The sequence below is a fragment of the Mastigoproctus giganteus genome, chromosome 6 (genome assembly GCF_048544385.1).
Source record: "Mastigoproctus giganteus isolate SK-2022 chromosome 6, ASM4854438v1, whole genome shotgun sequence".
Lineage (NCBI taxonomy): Eukaryota > Metazoa > Arthropoda > Arachnida > Uropygi > Thelyphonidae > Mastigoproctus > Mastigoproctus giganteus.
Genome location: NC_143580.1, coordinates 71,812,760 through 71,834,802, shown reverse-complemented (window position 1 = coordinate 71,834,802; position 22,043 = coordinate 71,812,760). Strand labels below are relative to the sequence as shown.

At 41.8% G+C, this 22,043-nt stretch overlaps 1 protein-coding gene across 2 annotated transcripts in view; it reads right to left on the bottom strand.

Annotated features, from left to right (window-relative positions):
* The window catches only part of T3dh (Type III alcohol dehydrogenase), a 175,307-nt gene that overhangs the window by 138,229 nt on the left and 15,035 nt on the right, over positions 1-22,043 (bottom strand). For both annotated transcript variants that reach the window (XM_090375207.1, XM_090375208.1), the window contains one exon: positions 10,993-11,054. In XM_090375207.1, coding sequence (XP_090231333.1) covers positions 10,993-11,054 — 62 coding nt within the window. The remainder of the gene's footprint in view (positions 1-10,992; positions 11,055-22,043) is intronic.

The window sequence follows — 22,043 nt, the reverse complement described above, 5'->3', positions numbered from 1 at the left end:
AACTCAAAAGCCCTGTTTTAACAAATTTTGTTACTTAGCTCCATCATTAGACAATGGGTAGCCTGAATTAGTGACCACAAGTTGAGTGGTGAATAAATGTATTGATTATAAAATTTTAGAATTTAACATTTAATAAGAAATTAAAATATATTCACTGCTTGACACAAGGCAATTACTTAAGGTTACCTGTTGTCTGATGATGGAGCTAAATAGCTCTGAAACCAGTAAAAATTATACCTTCAAATTTTTAATGAATTCATGGATTCTCTTTCTTAGTGATCTTGTTTAATTAAAAATAATAACAGTAACTTTAGGTCAACTTGTGGAGAGTAAGGCTCTTCTTCAAGCACAGGGATCTCATCTCTCCCTCCCAATATGGTTTTACCTGAGGGCACTCCTGCGAAGATGCTCTTTTTGATCTTATCCTCCACATTGAAAGTCCTGACTCTAAATTTGAGTTTGCCATTTTAGTGGACTTCGAGGGTGCCTTCGACACAGTCTGGTCGGATAGTGTCCTGGAGCATCTTTGTTCGCTCGCTGTCCCTACCATCTTTATCACTTCTTTCAAAGCTATTTTTCTGATTTCTCTGTCTTTGTTAGGTCCAAATATTTTGATGTGTCCAGGCCTGTCTCCCGAGGATGTCCCTGGGCTCTGTCCTGGGCACCTCATCTGGAACATGGTCCTTCAAAATTGGCTCTCTCACACTTTTGAAAATTCTAAAATTGTTGCCTTTGCAAATAACCTCATGATCGTAATCTCTGGTCACTCTCGGAATGCCATAGAAAACAACGCAGAATCTTAGCATTAGCATTAGTAGAGGCATATGATGCAAGAAAGCAAGCTTATGCAGCATCAAACCAAAAAAAAAAAACAAAATGCTCCCATTTCACCCCTCCGTTCATTCCAAATACCTGTCCAGCTCAGCCTTAAATTTATTTAGGCTACCAACCTCCACAACAAAGGATGGAAGCCTGTTCCACCAACCAACCACCCGCTGGCTAAAGGCAAACTTCCATACACATCTATCCTACATCTGTCTTTCCTCAATTTGAATTTATGCCCTCTCAGGTGATTATTCTGAGGAAGAATCCCATCAGCATTGAACATGCTCAAACCATTCAAGGCTTTATACACCTCAATCAGATCACCTCACAGGTGCCTAGTCTCCAGACACTGTAATTTGCAAAACCTAAGCCTTTGTTCCATTCACTAATCTTGTTACCCTTCTCTGTACTTGTTCCAACAGCTCTACATCCGTAGCCAGGTGGGCAGGAGCAGCAGTGCGTAGCACACGCTTCTTGATTAGACCGGAGTTCGAGACCATGACCACCAAATATGGAGGATGCGGAAAGGTCAGGGAATGACCACTGCATATCCCCGGAGCAATATGACCTTAGTTGCTAATGCTCCTAAAAACCAAAAAACAAACAAGCAGCTCTACGTCCTTCTTGAAATGAGGCCTCCAGACCTGTATACAGTACTCAAGGTGTGGCCTGACCATTGCCTTATACAAGGGGATAATCACCTCCTTATCCCTGCTAGAAAAATTTCTGTATATCACTGACAAGACACCATGAGCTACTCTTGCAGATCGTCTGCACTGCTCAGAAAACTTCATATCTGCCTGCACTATTACCCTCAGGTCCTTTTTGTTCTCTACCATTGTCAGTGTAGTACCACAGAGTTGATACATTACTCTGGGGTTACTGCTTCCCATATGTAGTACTTTACATTTGTCAATGTTAAACTTCATTTGCCACCTCTCAGCCCATCTGCTCAACTTTTATGGATCCTGTTGCAGCAGCACACTGTCATTAGTGTCTTTAATTTTAGCTGCCCTCCATTAGCCAAATTTCAATTAGCACCCGGGTGCAAAATTGCAGTTGGCACCCAGGTGCCACATACCCTAGGAACGCCCCTGTTTCTATGCAAGTGCTCTAGTGACCACCCAGGAAAAGAAAAGGCTGCTGCACAAAGTGCAGCATCGAAATGAATACATTCATCATGCAAAAATACAATGAAATAACCAAGCTGGAGACCAATATGACAACATACAGGCAGAGATTACATACCAAGTGCTTGGAATGATTCCAAGATATTCAGGTCATCGAAAAATTAAAGTAGCAAACCAGAGCAGGGCCATCGTCATGAAGAACCTAATAGCTCCTGCAACCTTGGAAAACATCATGCAGGACGTGAGTGATCAACTACAAATAACAAAGAATATGGACAACATGGAATGAGAGGAAGAGAAAGAAGGAATACAACCCAGAGCAGCTGAAGTGGAAAGAGATGAGGCCATGATATCCAGAATAGATGAGTAGAAGGCCCTAACAGAATTCAAAGGAATAGACCCCACAAGGACCCATGTGATAAAGAAACGGAGATCCAACAGAATCCTGTGGAGAGCCAGAGACCCACCTCAATCAGCAAATAATACCATATTACCTCAACAGCAATGGTGGAACACTAGGGGCCATCCACACAGCTGTATACTGTGCTGCCATAGCAGCCACTAGGATAATGGAAGAGAAGGGACAGACCAGCAGCAGAAGAACCGAAAAAACAATGAACTGCCAGCTTGGGAAAGAAGATTTCAGCAGAAGACAGAAGAATTAAGAGTCAAGATAGGCCAACTGACCCAGTACCAATGGGATAATAGGAGTAAGAAATTGATTGAAAAAGTGAAGAGCATCCTCAAGAGAGACAGCATCCACAGTGAACACAATGCAAAAAGAATCAGAGAATAGGAGAATACTTAGACACAGTGAAGTAGAACTTCCTGGCACTCAACAAGACTACACCATACAAAGACAGCTCCCAGGGGAAAATAAACAGCTGAATCTTTTATGAAAACTAAAGAGCCTTCTACAGGAGTATCATACAAGATGTGAAAGATGGAAAAGGACCACTCAAGCAGAAGATGATCGAGGAGTTCTGGGACAATGTATGGAGCAGTGAAGGAAGACATAACATCCGAGCCCCCTGGATAGAACTAGAACGGAAGAAAACCAAGGACATACAAGAGATCAGATAATGGGAGATTCATGAGGAAGAAGTACAACAGTCGATCAAGAAGTCCCACAACTGATGAAACCCAGAAATAGATAATGTCCACAACTACTGGTACAAGAGGCTCACTTGCATAAACAGGCACCTAGCAGAGCAGTTCACCTGAATGATGAGCCACCCTGAGTTTCTTACACAAGGAATCACATATCTGAAGACTAAAGACCAAGATATAAGAAACCTAGCAAAACACAGACCGATCATCATCTCCCAATAATGTACATGATCCTGACCAGCTGCATAACCAAGAAGATATCGGACTACTCGGAGAACTAGAATATCGTGGCTGAACAGCAGATGAGCAAAGATACTAAGACCACTTAACCATCAATGCTACAGTTATAGAACAAGCCTACAAGAAGCATAGCAGCCAGAACACAGTCTACATTGATTACCGCAAGGCCTTTGACTCCATGCTTCATAGCTGGCTAAGAGAGATGCTGAAAATCAACAAAGTCAATCCGACAACGACAAACTTCCTAGAAGCAACCATGACAAAATGGAGTACGATCATCAAGGTCAAGAGCATCCCAGCCAGACTGATCCTCATCAGAAGGAATCTTTCAGGGAAATGCCCCAAGCCCACTGTGGTTCTGCTAACACTCAATCTGCTATCTGCCATTCTCAACAACAGCAAGTATGGATATAGCCTCAAAGAAGGAAAAGAAAAACCTGTACACCCTCTCCTACCTGATGTAATGGATAACACATCAAGCTCTAAGCAGCAATCGAGAAGCAACTCCAGCAACCATTCTGGATCACCAAAGAATTTCGCAATGATATCAGGATAGAATTTGGTCTACACAAATGTGAGACCCATGGATTGCATCAGGGGAAATTAGTCAGCCGAAACTACCAGCTACAGACTGGTAAAGAGATTGAAGCCAGATGGGGGAGAGGCCTACAAATACTGGGGGATGATGCAGGCTCAACAGTTACAACACAAGGAAATTAATGCATGCCTGATTGAAAAATACCATCAGAGACTCAGAAGCCTGCTGAAAGCAAACAATGGAGAGAACACAGTTAACACCTACACAGTTCCAGTGCTAACATACTCCTTAGGTATCATAGATTGGACTAACACCGAGCTGGAGGATATCGTGAGAAATACAAGGGCAACAATGACCAAGAGCTGCCAGCACTACCTGAAGTCAGCCATGGACGGACTGACAATAGCTCGAAAAAGGAGGGAAGAAGGAGGCTGATACACCTCATTCAGCAACAGAACACAGCGATAGCTAACTTGAAGGATTACTTCCAGAAAAACATAGCAGCACTCTACCAGGCCATAAGGAAGACAGACAAGCCGTATATAACGCTCAACCTAAGCGAGAACTCCCCTTCAGTGCAGATGCCACACACGAAGCTAGAAAAATGGGCAAAGGAGACACTCCATGGTAGACACTACAGTGACCCCATCAAGACCATATAGATAAAATAGCTTCCAATGCATGGCTCACAAGTGGGATGCTCTTCTCCAAGACTGAAGGATGCATGCTCACCATCCAAGACCAGGTAATCAACACCAGGAACAATAGCAAATACATCACAAAGCAGCACGTGTCAGATGACATATGTAGACGATGCCACCTGGCCTCAAAAATGATCCAAAACATCACCGCAGGATGAGCTCCCAGATGGAGTACACCCATAGATATCGCCAGGTAGCCAGGATACTACATCAGAAGCTAGCGAGGAAATACCAGTTCATCAAAGAAAGTGTATCGTATTACAAGTATGAACAGCTAGACATAATAACCACCTTGTGCATTTGGTACTAATACCTGTCACTGGGTGAGAAATCCCACATCAGAGAGAAATACCACGAATAATAAAGGAGAGAAGAAAACATAGGTATCTAGCTTACATTAGAAAAATAACTGTTGGATTAGAAATGACTGAAGCAAACACGAAACCAAAACAAACATGGTAAAACATTCAACACACTGTGAAACAGAAAATTATGTTATAAAACTTTTGTACAAAAGATGACACAAGAGTAAATCACATGTTGTAAATAACCATTTCACATAAATTTCAATATATCATTTCAAGACATTTCTAAAGCTAGACAGAAAATAACACAAACTCGTGAAATATCTCATAGCAGAAATAGCAAGATGTAAACTACTGACAGCAAATGTGGTGGCTGCAGTTATGCTACAACTCTGGAAAAATGACAGAGAACAATTCAAAAGGCATAACCCAAAAAAATTTAAAATAGCATTAGCATTAGGCAAAGGCACATGCTACAAGAAAGCAAGCTTATATAGCATCAGCCAAAAAAAAAAAAAAAAAAAAAAAAAAAACACTTATATCACCCATCCACATGCTCCAAATGTTTGTCAAGTTCTGCCTTGAATCTATTTAAGCTATCAACTTCTACAATGGCAGGTGGAAGTTTGTTCTACCAATCAACCACCCGCTGGCTAAAGGCAAACTTCCGCACGTCTATCCTACAACCGTCTTTCCAAAATTTGAATTTATGCCCTCTCAGGTGATTATTCTGAGCAAGAGGAAGAATCCCCATCCGCAATGAGCATGCTCAACCCATTCAAGGCTTTATACACCTCAATGAGATCACCTCGCAGGTGCCTAGTCTCCAGACACTGTAATTTGCAAAACTTAAGCCTTTCTTCGTAAGACTAACACTTGGTTCCATTCACTAATCTTGTCACCCTTCTCTGTACTCTTTACAACAGCTCTACATCCTTCTTAAAATGAGGCCTCCAGACATGTATACAGTACTCAAGGTGTGGCCTGACCATCGCCTTATACAAGGGGATAATCACCTACTTATCCCTGCTAGAAAAATTTCTGTATATCATTGACAAGACACCATGAGCTACTCTTGCAGACCGTCTGCACTGCTCAGAAAACTTCATATCTGCCTGCACAATTACCCCCAGGTCCTTTTCATTCTCTGCCACTGTCAGTGTGGTACCACAGAGTTGATAAGTTACTCTGGGACTACTGCTTCCCATATGTAGTATTTTACATTTGTCAATGTTAAATTTCATTTGCCACCTCTCAGCCCATCTGCTCAACTTTTCTAGATCCTGTTGAAGCAGTATACTGTCATTAGAGTCATTAACAACCCTGACAACCTTCGCATTGTCTGCAAACTTGGACATTAAGCCTGATATACCATCATCAATATTATTTATAAATACAGAAAACAACAATGGACCCATCACTGAAACGTGAGGAACTCCACTAATAACATTAGTCCACGAAGAGACGTGTCCACTGATTACCACTCTCTGTCTTCTCGCACTCAACCATCCCATTATCCATAGCAGCAATTTGCCTCCAATGCCACACTGCTCCAATTTGTGCAGCAGTCTTCCATGTGCAACAATATCAAAGGCTTTTCTAAGATCCAAATATATGATATCAAAGTTATTCTTTGCATCCAGTTTCTTTTTGACTACATCATAGTATCCAATCAAATTAGTCAGACCAGACTTCCCCTTAACAAACCCATGCTGTGTCTGAGCTATAACTGAAGTCTTGTCTAGATGATCCTGCAATGCTTCTTTAACCAGTGCCTCCATTAATTTCACTGGAACAGAAGTTAAACTAACAGGTCTGTAATTACCTGTCTCCCTTTGATCCTCCTTTGTGAATTGGGGTCACATTTGCACATCTCCAGTCCATGGGAACCTTCCCTGAGTCCAAGGAAGCTCTAATAATTATGGCTAAGGGTTTGCTTACTTCCTTTGTTGCCTCCTTTAATATAACTGGATACATTCCATCCACCCCAGGTGCCTTTTTTGTGTTTATCATCAACAATTTCTCCTCCACTTTACTCTCAGTTATTACAAGATTATCTAGCTTACTGCCAGAGTTGAATACACCTCTGGCATTCCCCTCCCTGAATAACTCCTCATAAGTGAATGTCGATGCAAAATATTCATTTAGTTTGTTAGCTACCTGAGCAGGATCATCAACAGTTGAACCATCAATATCAAGTGGACAAATCTCATTCATCCCCTTCCTTCTAGAGTTTACATAAGTAAAGAATCCTTTGCTGTTTTTCTTTGCATCCTTTGCCAAAGATTTCTCGTAATCTGCCTTCGCCTGCCTAACCTCCTTTGTAACTTGGTAACAGCTGATATCTATTATAGGCTTCTGTGTCACATGTCTAATTAGGTCATCAGACATCCATTTAGGCCTAAATCTTGAACAATATTTCTTTGTTGGTAGGAAAAGCCTAGTAGCTTCCAAGATTAATTCTTTGAATGTTTCCCATTTTGAATTTGCTTTTGGTAACATCATCAGTTGGTCCCACCGTATAGAATTTAAATACTGTCTCAGACCACTGTAGTCACCTTTACGAAAGCAAAAACCCTTGATGGTAGTTACCTCTTTGAGTAAATCCCACTTTAGCACACTGTGATCACTGCCACCTAGTGGTTCCTTTATCTGCAGATTCTTCATGCATGAAGAATCACTACTGATAATCAGATCAAGAGTATTACTCCTTCTAGTTGCCTCCTGAACATGCTGCTGTAGAAAACAATCATCCAATAAATCCACAAAAGCCTTACTAGTGTGTGAGTGACCAAACCACAAATTCCAGTCAATATCCGGAAAATTAAACACCCCCAATATAAGACACTCTAATTTACTGGCCTACTCTATTTCTCTGCACAAATGCTCATTATACTCATCAAATTCATTAGGCCTACAACACACACCTACTCTCATTTTTCCTTTCCCAGTGCTTATGTCACACCAAACAGACTCAACATTGCATTGTCCACCCATATCAATTGGATGCACTTCCTTAGATTTTATGTGTTTCTTAACTAACAGCATAACCCTTCCTCCCTTCCTGTCCTGTCTATTCTTTCTGTACATATTGTACTCCCCAAATTCCAGTTCTGCACTGCTTATGTCTGTGTGACACCATGGGTCTTATATCCCAACAATATCTGCCTTTGATGTCTTGACTAGAACTTCAAGCTCATCGAATTAGCATTAGCATTAGTAGAGGCATATGATGCAAGAAAGCAAGCTTATTCAGCATCAGCCAAAAAAAAAAAAAAAAAACACACCACTCCCATTTCACCCCTCCGTTCGTTCGAAATACCTGTCCAGTTGAGCCTTAAATTTGTTTAGGCTATCAACTTCAACAACAAATGATGGAAGTCGGTTCCACCAACCAACCACCCGCTGGCCAAAGGCAAATTTCCGCACATCTATCCGACATCCGTCCTTCCTCAATTTGAATTTATGCCCTCTGAGGTGATTATTCTGAGCAAGAGGAAGAATCCCATTGGCATTGAGCATGCTCAAACCATTCAAAGCCTTATACACCTCTATCAGATCACCTCGCTTGTGCCTAGTCTCCAGACTTTGTAATTTGCAAAACTTAAGCCTTTCTTCGTAAGAGCAACCCTTTGTTCCATTCACTAATCTTGTTGCCCTTCTCTGTACCCGTTCCAGCAGCTCTACATCCTTCTTGAAATGAGGCTTCCAGACCTGTATACAGTACTCAAGATGTGGCCTAACCATTGCCTTATACAAGGGAATAATCACCTCCTTATCCCTAGAATTTATTAACTATACTCCTAGCATTGGTGTAAATGCAAGTATACATGCACCTGTTTCTACTCTTAGTTACCCTAACACAGCCCATGTATTTACTTGTTCCACTATGACTCCCAGCAGTCCTGGAAATTCCCAATGCCTTGCTTTCCAGGCTGCTGCTCAATTGCATTTCAATATAAGTAGTGCAAGAATCACTTTTACCTCTGCCAGCGGCTACTATTAATCTATTAGTCTGTGTATCCCCCCAAGCTAGCAGTTTTCCGACCCACCACACTGTGCCTCGATAGCATCAGCAAATATTCTTGCACCCTTTTTATTTAGGTGTATCCCATCCCTGTAGAAGCAGTCTCTCCTGTTAACAAGCACAGACCTGGCTGAGAAAAATTCTACCCCTCGAGCCTTGCACAATCTCTCCAGGGCAGAATTGATCGACAAGGCTCTCATCATATACTCCCTCCTATCGTGTCTGGGCAGAATTGCAGACACTTTCAAATTCAACCCTAACTCACGGCTTTTTTTCAGCATTGTCTTGTACTTGTTAAGTAATTCTACCGGTCTCCTACTCTTAATATCATTAGTGCCAATGTATACAACAATATCACCCTTTGTGCCCTTAAAGGATGATATCTGCCCTACAACATCATCAACCTTTGCCCCCAGCAGACATACCCTGGTCCTGTTCCATCTATCCTTTTTGAACAATATGTTCCCCATTTCCCCGACAATAGAGTCACCTACAACAACTAGTTCCTTTGGGACCAGCGCATTCTGCCTTGGGGGTTGCCAATGTGTTGCGTGATGACAAAGTGCAATCTCTGGCATTGATGTGGACAGCTAAGAGCTTGATGGGCCCCTCCATTTAAATCCTTCGAGGGCATCCACCCTCTCCTCCAAGCTCTCATATAAGCTCATACCAATGTCGAGTTTGCGCCTGATTTCCTCGCACTCCTTACATCGCGCGCGCACACACAAAGACATCCCCCATGGCAATATCATGTCCCGTACCCGACTGCGCCACAAACATCAAACAAGCAGTGCATTTCAATAGACTGTGATTCAGAGGACAACCCCCCCTCAGTTCTCCCCTGAGACACAGCACTTCCACTAGCTTGAGCCTTTTGCTTTGCTGCTCTGGTCTGAGTCATGATTTCTATTCAAGTTCAATAAAATTCCAATACAAAATATAACCCTAAACCTATATCTCAATGCAGTTATACACTATATATATGTATTACGGTATTGAATATTATCTCCGAGTTACGTTATATGACTTTCTTATCCCCTGTCAACTTATATGTATTAATTTATGATGTTATGTTTGTAATAACTAGGTCGCTATATTTATTTAATTAAAAAAGTACAATTCAATTGACAATGAAATTTAATAAGATTAATAAATTTTACTGATTAATTGATACTACTATACTCGCTATCGAGTTCCGTTAAACCTTACGCTAGAACACGTATCGTATAACAATGGTGGTAAGTTACGAACGGTTAATCTACGGACACGAGGTATTATTTACTTTCCAAATCGTGCTATCTAAATTCAAAATAGACCACGGAGCTTGACTAGTTCTATAAGCTACTTATAGAAAATAATTTAATCTAATAATTAAGTCAATAAAGCGGCTAAGTATAATTAAAAACTTTTCATTTGCGGGAGCTGCAAAACCTGTCCACACATGAATTTGATACCCTTACGGATACTAAGTAATAACCTACAAAATCTTTTTCTAAATTCAATTTAAACTAGAGTATTGTTACTAGGAATATAAAGCAACTCTAAAAAATAAATTAATATGCCAATTTAAGTCAATAAAAAAGCAAAAACATCTCTATTTGCTGGAGCCGTAAAAACTTTGCCTGTTCAGATGTACTCTCAAATGCATTTTCAAATATTTAAAAATGTCTGTATTTAGAAAGTTACAGATAATCACAGATTTTTATCCCCTACTAACAATTAATGTGGGCTCATTATTTTTGAGATGGACTTGATAGGTGTAGTGCCATGGCTGCAGGTTAAATGAAATAATACTTTAACCTACACTAATGCTAATAGATTGGACTAACACCAAGCTGGAGGATATTGTGAAAAATACAAGGGCAACGATGACCAAGAGCTGCCAACACTACCTGAAGTCAGCCATGGAGGGACTGACAATAGATCGAAAATGGGGAGGAAGGGGACTGATACACCTCATTCAGCAACATTCACCATCAGTGCTTATAAGTATGATATCAATGAAACAATGAATATGATACAACTACACAGATTTAAAATAAGCAATCTTGATATAAAAATTTTGTATTGTACAGGATATGATAACAAAAAATAAAATGATAATGAAATATATTACCTCAAATGCATAATCAGTGGGTGGTATGGTGCATGGTTCTGCATCGTGACTCCTGAAGAAAGCTAAAATTATAATAGGTCATAATTTTTATTTAAATTTTTTTTTTATTTCAACATAAAAATACAGTTTTTAACCTCCCAAATCTGCAATCCATTATATGGCACCACCCATTTTCCAGGCTATATTTGAGAAAATCCAGAATACAATGGCCTTGAAATTACTAACAAGAATAACTCAAACAAACCAACCACAAAAGAGATATGCAGCTGCAAATGCAGACTGGACACTGTATAGAGAGCTGCTCACCACGGCAATTAGACAGAATCTGGAAAACATAAACCCACGGAGCGAACCGGATGACCTTCAGAGAGAAACTACAAAATTATTACTGAACATCAGTGATCGAGCGATAAAAAGAAAAAACCCAAAACCTGGCGCAGTATCCTGGTGGACACCAGAAATTGCAGTACTAAGACGACAAATGCAAAAAACAAGAAAAGACTTCCAGAGCTTGCAGAACCTGGCCCAAAGATGAGGTGGAGGTCCTGAGACAACATTGGTTGGTTGGTTGTTGGGTTTTATTGGCATATTAGCAACTAAGGCTATAATGCACCAAAACCAGGTGATATATAAAAATTTTAATTTCACTGACCTAATTACTTAGGTCACCATGTCAAGATATAAAATAACAACGGTATAAAATGTAAAAAAGATAAATCAATAAAGAAATAACAATAACATGTAAATTTTAAATACAAGTAAAAATCTTTATCGATTTAAAATAGCTAAAAACAGCAGACACATTGTCATTGTCGGATAAAATCTGACTGAGTGTATACGGCTCAGTCAGATGATTAAAAGCAGTAAAACAGATATTGCTAAAATCTGGACAGTCAACTAAAATGTGTCTAATTGATAAAATTGTGCCACAGGACTCACACATAGGAGGATCATCAGCCCTCAGCAAAAACGAATGAGTCAAATGACTATGTCCTATGCGGGTCCGGGCAAGAACAACTTCCTCCTTACGATTCCTGCGCAGACTAGACTGCCACAGTTCAATTACAGGCTTTATACGATCTAATTTATTCATAGTCTGTCTATTCCACGAATCCTGCCATTGGGAGTGTATCTTCTGGTGTATTATTTGCCTGTAGTCTGTATAGGGGACTGACAGGCAGCGATTATTATTGGGAATTGGTGATTTGGCTGCGGTGTCAGCCAAATCATTTCCCCTAATCCCAATGTGGCTGGGAATCCAGCAGAAGCGGATATCATATTCACGTTCATGGAGAAAGTGAATCTTCTGCTGAATGCAAGACAGAATTGGATGAGAATTATATCTCACAGTTATTAAAGCCTGTAACACGCTGAGAGAGTCGGAATAAAAAATGAACCGTTGGTATTGGCATTTACTAATGTGATCCAAGGCTAACTCTGTAGCGTGCAGCTCTGCAGTAAATATGCTGCATTCAGAGGGAATCTGCTCCGATGTAGTGCTGTCTGTAAAGACAGCAGCAGATCCCACATATGATTCCGACTTCGAACCGTCTGTGTAAACTGGCGCAAAGTCAGAATGTTCAGCTCAGTGTGCTGAATAAAGCTGCAGGTAGACAGACGATGGAGTGTCCGACTTTCCCCAATTTCTAAGAGACAAGTCAGATGTTGGAATGAGCATGCCAGGGTGGAAGGGGTTGCTTTGGTGTTTGGGCAACTTTGTCTACCTTGATATTAAGTTCTTTAAGTAGCTCTTGGAGACGAATACCAAAAGGACGATTGGCAGTCTTACAGGTGTTGTACAAATTTTCCCATTGTGGCTCAAAAACGGATGGCCACGTAGGATGGTCTGGAAGGGATTTCAGTTTTAAAGCGTACTTTAGAGACAACTGCTTACGTCGAAGAGATAACGTGGTTCGTTTGCTTCGACGTATAAGCTCTGGACAGGAGATGTTCGATATGCTCCAACAGCGATACGGAGAGCCTGATGATGGACAGGATCCAGCTAACGAAGTACACTGTCTCTGGCCGAATTGTATACCAGGGACCCGTAATATAGTCTGGATCGTACAAGCGCATGGTAAATGCGTAGTAGGGTGCATCGATCCACACCCCAAGATGTAGAGGGCAGAGAGCGCAGAATATTCAGACCTCTTGTGCACTTTGTGCAGAGTTGACGGATGTGATCCAGAAAGGTCAGCTTTTTATCAAATATGAGTCCCAAGAATTTTGTGTCCGCTGCTACTGGAATAGCATTTTGTCCGAGCCTTAATTCAGGCTCAGGATGAAGATTATGCTTACGACAAAAGTGTACGCAAACGGTCTTCTCCATCGAGAAAATGAACCCATTAGCAAGTGCCCAGGAATTAAGGAAATCAATGGCTTTTTGCAGTTGTCTTTCAATAACCCTCATGTTGCATGACTGACAAAATATGCTAAAGTCATCTACATAGAGGGCACTGTTTACAGTTGGAGGAAGCTGTTCTGTGATGGAATTTACTTTGATGGCGAAAAGCATGACACTTAATACTGATCCTTGTGGTACTCCCTCGTCTTGGCTGAAGGAACGAGAGAGTGAGGATCCCAGGCGAACTTGGAAAGATCGATTGGTTAAAAAGTTTTTAATAAAAATGGGGAGATGCCCTCTAAGACCAAGGCTATGCAAATCTTTTAAGATGCCAAATCTCCAAGTTGTGTCATACGCTTTCTCCATGTCAAAGAACACTGACACCAAGTGTTCGTGTTTTAGGAAAGCATCCCGGATTGATGTTTCCAGTCTAATAAGATGGTCCAAAGTGGACCGGTTCCTTCGGAAGCTGCACTGGATGTTGGAGAGAAAGTCATTTGTTTCTAAATACCAGATTAAACGAAAATTAACCATTCTTTCCAGGATTTTGCACAGACAGCTAGTCAGAGCAATAGGACAATAATTAGTAGTGACTTTTGGATCCTTTCCTGGCTTAGCAAAGGCAAGAACGATTGCCTTGTGCCAGGAATCTGGAAACTGCCCTTCAATAAAGATTCTGTTATATAGAAGGAGCAGATAATCCATAGCTTTTGGTGAAAGATGCTTAATCATTTCATAATGGATGCCATCTGGTCCAACAGCACTTGCTTTGGAAAGAGTGAGGGCTCTTTTCAGTTCGTGTATAGTGAATGCCCCGTTGTAGGGATAAAGGCTCTTAGACTTAAAATTAAGAGCCTGTTTTTCAATTTTATGTTTCAGGATCAGGAACTCTGGGGAATACGAAGATGTTGCAGAGATGTTAGAGAATGTTTCCCCAAGAGAATTGGCTATTGCAGTTGGATCTGCAATAGTGCATCCATTATAATCTAGTATTGAAGAAGGGTGGGATGCATATTTTCCCTTCCTTTTCCGGATTTTATCCCAGACCAACTTAGTACTAGTGGACTGAGTAATTGATGAAGTAAAACGGATCCACGATTCCTTTTGACTCTGACGGCGGATGTAGTGTGCTTTGGCTCGTGCGTGTTTAAAGGTGGCGCCTCCGTAGCCAGGTGGGAAGGAGCAGCAGTGCGTAGCACACGCTTCTTGATTAGACCGGGGTTAGAGCCCGTCACCACCAAATACGGAGGATGCGGAAAGGTCAGGGAATGACCACCGCATATACCGGAGCAATATGACCTTAGTTGCTAATGCTCCTAAAAAAAAAAAAAAAAAAGTTTAAAGGCTATAAAGTTGGTCGTGGTAGGATATCGGCGGAATATCCCCCACGCTTTGTTTTGAGCCTTTCTTGCTGCTGTGCATTGCGAATTCCATCAAGGTTTGGGAAATGGTGGAAACCGGGCAGATGTTTTTGGAACAGCATTTGCAGCTGCTTGGACAATAATTTCTGTGATGTATGTTACTGCATCATTGATAGGCTCCTGACTGACGGTACTGAGGTCAAAATTTGGCTGATGTTGGAAGGCAGTCCAGTCAGCCTGATCAATCTTCCACCGTGGTAACCTGAAAGGAAGACACGGTCTCCCACTGTGTAACGAGGTTATTACAGGGAAGTGATCACTTCCGTATGGGTTCTCCTCCACTTCCCAAGTGAGTGAAGGGAGTAGAGAAGGGGAGCAGATAGAGAGATCAATGGCAGAAAATATACGGGTAGGCATGTGGAAGGTATTTGTTCCAGTATTTAGAAGGGAAAGGTCATTGTCATTTAGCAAACGCTCTATGACTCGTCCCCTTCCATTGATGTTAGCACTACCCCACAGGATGTTATGTCCATTAAAATCCCCAAGAAGTAAGAAAGGGGGAGGCAACTGCGTTACAAGATCATCAAGGTCTTCCTTGGAGATGTCAGTCCCAGGTGGCAAATAAATAGGGCACACAGTTAATAAAAACCCCACTGTAAGGCGAATTGCAACAGCCTCTACGCTAATTGTAATTAGGAAGGGCTGAACTGGGGTCTGGGTGCCCACAAGGATAGCTACTCCTCCATGAGCAGGACCATCCGCAATTCTGTCCTTACGAAAAAATGTTATTACGAAAAGCAAACTGGCTCGTGCTTTTGCAGGAGGGCCTTGATGTCATCTGTATTTCGCCAGAATCCACGACAATTCCATTGTAGGAATTTAGCCATTATTTTGGCTTGGTGGGTCCATCAGGTGGCTTCCGAGGTGCTGAGGGCTTACTTTTGTCAGTCTTGGATTTATCTTTTTTGGGGAAGAATGGACGCTGTCCTGTGTCCATTTCTTCCTCCGCAAAGAGTTCCAAGACTGATTCATCCGGTACCTCCTTGTTCTCTACATCCATTGTTTCTGTTATTACTGGAGGCTCTTTACCACTTGGTTTTGGTAGTGGTGGAGCACTAGGAGGTATGGATATAGGAGCGGCAGCTGACTGTGTTTTTTTGGTGGGCTTTTGTGAACTCAACAAATAGCGTGCAATCGGGGGGAATGACTCTCTTGGTGGTATAGTCAACTCAGTTTGTGTACTGATAGTGCACTTAGCAGAAACCTTCTGGGCATATGAAGGTTTCCCACTATTTATTGGTTGGATACGTTTTCTGGCCTCTGGGTAGGAGATATTCAGCTCTGTTTTCAGTTTTTGGATTTCTTTTTCATCCTTCCATCGCTGGAATGCTCTAGAGTAGGCTGGGTGCTCTCCTTGGCAATTGACACAGATCGGTTTTGGAGCTGAACGTTCCTTGCTCTTGTGGTCTTTAACACCACATCGAGTACAGGCAAGATTCCCACAACAAGATGTTTGTGAGTGGCCGTATTTTTGGCATCTAAAACACCGCAGTGGGTTTGGGATATAAATCCTCACTGAGCAGTTTAGATAGCCTGCCTTGATGGAACTTGGAGGCCGTGGGGTGTTAAATGTTAGGATGAGAACTCGGGTAGGGACGAGATTCCCATCCTTTCTCATTGATATTCTTTTGACAGCCGTCACTCCTTGTTCTTTCAATTCAGAGCAGATCTCTTCTTCAGAACATGAAGGTCCCACTCTGAAATGACACCTCGTGAAGAGTTCAAAGTTTTATGGGGGTTACGATGATAGGTATTCCCCCTATTGATGTGGCTTTCGGGATTTTTTCCACCTGTTTAATAGTTGTAGCTTCGACCAAAATTTTGCCAGAACGCAGTCTTTTTACAGATTTAGGCGAACCTGCCAACCCTTCTAATCCTTTCTGGATAAAGAAGGGTGACATCTTTCCAATTGACAGCTCTCCGGTGGCGGTGTCACTGATGGTGGTGGTGTATCCTCAGTCCTGGCTCTTTTTGCAGAGGTGTTTTCTGCATCATCGTCTCGATTAGGTAGGGGCCTTGTTGGGGCCCCAGAAGAATTAGGATTTATAATACTCATAGGAGTAAAATAAAAATTTCCGATGCCCTAAGTACCTCATCCACCGCGGAGCCCTACGAGGGGACGCCCACTCATGAACTAGCAGGTACTGCGTACACGAATGGGACGCCAAGTTAGCTTAGAGGCACCATACCCACGTTTCCAATAAGCCTTGATCCCGTCCCAGGACCAAAGGGTGGGTTTGTTATTTGTTTGTTATTTGGTTTTTTTTGTAGGAGCATTAGCAACTAAGGCCATATTGCTCCGGGATATGCGGTGGCCATTCCCTGAATGACCTTTCCGCATCCTCCGTATTTGGTGGTGACGGGTTCGAACCCCGGTCTAATCAAGAAGCGTGTGCTACGCACTGCTGCTCCTTCCCACCTGGCTATGGAGGTGCTCCAAAGGGTGGGAGACTTATTGGAACACAGTTAACCCTAGCAGTAAGAACCACCCGCCGATTGATCCCAGTCGGGCTGGTCCGGGACCACCTGTCTTGTTGAAGCAGGGGCCAAAGTGGTGTATTAAGGCTGGGCCCCTCAACCACCAGGATCCCCCTTTCCGAATTCCACGGGTCGCGGCACAGGGCTGCACACGCCGGATTCCAATGATGTAACCCTGGAACCAAGGTATGGGCATTGGATCCCAGTGATGCTAGTCTGGAAGTCCAGCAGCATCACTGGGAGGTCCCCTCACCACGTACAGGTGCCCACGTCGAGGGGGACAACATTACTGAGAAGCTAGGAACCGTTACACAGACACCGTAAAAAAAGTAAGAAGCATTCCTGGGAGCGCCTATTGTCTACTTCTGGAAACGCCGACCCCTGGGCCTAGTCTACAATATATAAGGACAAAGATAAGACGTTACTAGGCACTCGTGGCGAGGATTACGAGAAAAGACTGGGGATTAAAAAAAACAACACTAATGTTGTATTATAAGGCAACCTTCATCCCTGCGATTACGACTACCCAGAATACGAAGATCTCAGAGATATCCTGATCACAAAGATACACTATCTTCTGAAAGGACTGGAATCCCACTTCATTGACACAGAAGAGGAATACAGACCTCTGTATTCCTCTTCTGTGTCAATGACCTCTTCGAGAGGAGAAATCTGCTAATTACCATAAATCGTGTCTGATGAAAGACCACCACAAGTTAAACTGTACAAGACCATAAAATACTATCCAATGGAGTTACTACAGAGAAAACATAGACAAGAAAGTGAAAAACACAAGGACGGGGCTTACCACATGAGCGACTGGACTGAAATCGACTCGACATTGAAGAAAAGAGACTTAACGAAGCACAGCTGCCAAATGCCATTTGGCGACTTGAAGAGGGCACCCTAGCCTCCTTCATCTTTAATATCCCTATCCCCAGTGGGGGAGGAGATGGTCTTACTGTCTCCTCCCCTCCTCGCCGTTCCCACTTTCCCTTCTGGTGGGGCATGGGCATGCCCCACTGTGACTTCGGATTTCCTCCCGTCTCGACTCCATACTTCTGTCTTTTCTCCCCCCAGGCTTCAGTCTCCCCACCCACTCTACCTACACATACGCAAGCGAATGCCCTACACGTCGGAATTGATTTAATCATCTCCAAATTACGTTTTTCGCCCATACACTCAGCCTTTCAAAAATTTAGCGTTATTCCTCATCGAATTTACCAAATATATATATATATATATATTTTTTTTATATTTTTTTAGGTCCTAGCCGCCAAATCTCAGGAAATTAAGCGGCAGGACCTGCCAGAGTAAATCTTAGTCTACTGGTGTTTCCTGGTCTGCCTCCAAGGGGCGAAAGTGGGACAACGTTGGGCCTCAGTAGGGGACCAGCAGCTAAACGACCAGATGAACAACGGTACATGACACTACACATATACAATATCCATACACTTTTAACTCTCCTGCATTTCCCAGCGAACTGGTTCACCCACAATGAAAGCAACACGGAGATGGGGGAAACCCCTGGTGCCGTTTGACCCTAAACACACTTTACACTTTACCTTGGGGTTGCTAGGGAGGCACTTTACCAGCCTAGCTAGCCCGGTCAGTAATTACTTTTGTAATGGACGGTATATTAGTATTAGCATTAGCAGAGGCATACAATGCAAGAAATCAAGCTTATGCAGCATCGGCCAAAAAAAAAAAAAAAAAAAAAAAACCTCCCATTTTGCCCCTCCATTCATTCCAAATGCATATCCAGCTCTGCCTTAAATTTATTTAGGCTATAAACTTCCACAACAAGAGATGGAGGTCTGTTCCAGCAATCAACTACCCACTGGCTAAAGGCAAATTTCTGCACATCTTTTTTACAACTGTCTTTCCTCAATTTGAATCTATGTGCCCTCAGGTTCATAATCTGAGCAAGAGGAAGAATCCCATCAGCATTTAGCTTGTTCAACCCATTCAACGCCTTATACACCTCAATTAGCTCACCTTGCACATGCCTACTCTACAGGCGCTGCAATTTGCAGTACTTAAGCTCTTCTTGGTAAGAGCACCCCTTTGTTCCCCTCACTAATCTTGTTGCCCTTCTTTGTACTCATTCTAGCAACTCTACATTCTTCCTAAAATGAGGCTTCCAGACCTGTACACAGTACTCAAGGTGTAACCTCACCATTGCCTTGTACAATGGGATAATCACCGCCCTGTTCCTTCTAGCAAAATTCCTATATATCACTAACAAGACTCTATGACCTGCCCTGGCAGCATGTCTGCACTGCTCAGCAAACTTCATATCTGACTGCACAATTACTCACAGGTCTTTTTCACTTTCCACTTCCCTGAGCGTAGTATTACACAGTTGGTACATTTCTATTGGGTTATTGCTACATTGCATTTGTCAATATTAAACTTCAGTTGCCACTTCTCAGCCCATTTGCTCAACTTATCTAGATCCAGTTGGGGTAGCATACTGTGTTTACTGTCATTAACAACCCTGCCAACCTTTGTATCGTCTGAAACTTGGACATTAAGCCTGATATACCTTCATCAATATCACTGATGAATACACAAAACAATATAGGTAATATTAGTGTTGAATTCTTTTAAAGATGGAAGAAATTTGTAAGGAAAACTAAATTAATAAATAACCGTAGGGGCTCACATTTGGTTAGTATGGGCTTGGCATACACAGGGTCCTGAGATGGATATAATCATTCTTCTCTTTTTTGGTGATTCCCTTCTGCTTCTAACTCTTGTTCTCTCTCTCTCTCTCTCTCTCTCTCTCTCTCTCTCTCTCTCTCTCTCTCTCTCTCTCAGGGTAACTTAGAAATTTTTGTTGGCTGGTGCATCATAAGCCTCAGGCTTCCTTGCACCATATGGCTAATAATAATAATAATAAATAATTAGACTAAAACTGTACTGTTTTAAGTGCAATTATTATTTTAAACTAATTGAATGAAGAAAAGTCAAGTGGAAAGTTCTGGCATTGTAAAAAATGTTCTGTGCGAGTGTCTTTAAAAATAAACAAAAATAACAACAAAATAAAGTAATAAAAAATTAATTTTTTGTTAATAAACAATTTATCCACTAGTCCACCCACAATTCTAAAGAAAAAAGGTTGGGTTACCCCGTCCACTTTGGGCGGGTTCTAGCTCCCATGGGATTCAAGTGGGAGTAACCTGACCGTTTTTCACTATTATGGCATGCGTTCCTTAGGGCAAGTTATCATTGGTGCAAGTGAACATTAGTGCTTCTGATATTAGGGAATATGAATTGGGGGAAGGGAGACTAAACCGATGTTATCATCTGTTGTGTTCGCGCACTAATCAGTATATCGTCTGTCACATCTACTTGTCAATCAATATATTATTCTCGACTTCTACTCCAGACCGATAACACATATCATCTGTTTACTGAGCAAGCAGCACTAAAGTGCAGTAGCGTCAAACCAGTTTGTCCAGTAAGTTTGCCGTGGTTGTTGTTTTGGCTTTCTTCACCTTTGCCCAGAATTGATTTTTTTTTTTTTTTAGTGAGGGGCTGCTAGAAAAGCAAAATAAGAGATTTCTTGTGAAAAAACATTTGCTCACAAAACACCAAAATGGCACATTAATGGCTTATTATATTCAGGCGCCTGTTCCACTGTCACAAGTGTAGTCATACCTCAGAAATAAAATTCAGGGACATTCCCATTGAACCAGGTTTTAACACATCAATTAATTTCATCACTGAATCAGTTCCTGCTAGCTGATTTTTTTAAAAGGCCTGAACATAAAAATGGGAAAAGTTGGGACTGTGTGGTGAATGGGCAGGCCCTTCTCATCCATAATACTGTAACTACTGTCATCTGCAGCTGGTATTTTGCAGCATTTTGACTTGACAGCACCAATAAACAGAATTGTTTCTCAGATATGACTGTTGGGCTACACACAGCTGCTAGTGAATTTCTGTGGGCTCAGAAACAAAAAAAAAAAAAAAAAGAAAAAAGAAAAAACACAGGAAATATTATACAGGGTGATTCAGGAGGAATAGTATATATTTTGGGAGGTTACGGTACCAATTATTCTGAGTAAAAAAGTTCATATAAACATGTGTCCAATTCTCAATGGATACTGAGATACAGCTGTTTAAAACTGGCACGCACAGCTCTTTGAATCAAATGTGACCAAGAAGCAGTTATAACCTGATGCTGTTTGGTATTAGAAGTGTTGTTAAGAATGCTGCACATCTTCACACATGCTGAATATGCCGTTATGGTGTTTGCCTATGGTTTTTGTGGTGGAAGTGCTACTGCTGCTTGTAGAGAATACCGTAGACGGTTTCTTAACCGCAGAATACCAGATTCAAGAGTGTTTACACCAAACTGCATGAGACTTGTACAGTTCTCAGCTCTCATATTTCTTCTGAACGTGAAAAATGAACAAAATGTGGATGAAATAAAACACATTCTTCAGTCAGCAGAATGTAGTCCTACTATTAGCACACAAAGAATTTCTAGGCATACCGGTGTTCCACAGACAAGAGTATGGCGAACATTATGGCTTGTATCCATTTCACATACAGCGGATGCAACACCTTCAACCAGGAGACGACGCCCAGCGACTGGAATTTGTCAATGGCTAAACGCTAATAGCCGAATAATTCCATTAATACTGTTCAGCGATGAAGCTACTTTCACTGACGGTATCGACAACACCCATAACTGTAATAGGTGGTCAGATGAAAATCCACATGCCATTGTAGAAATAAATTTTCAACATCGCTTCTCTGTAAACGTGTGGTGCGGTATCATCAACAGTCAGTTG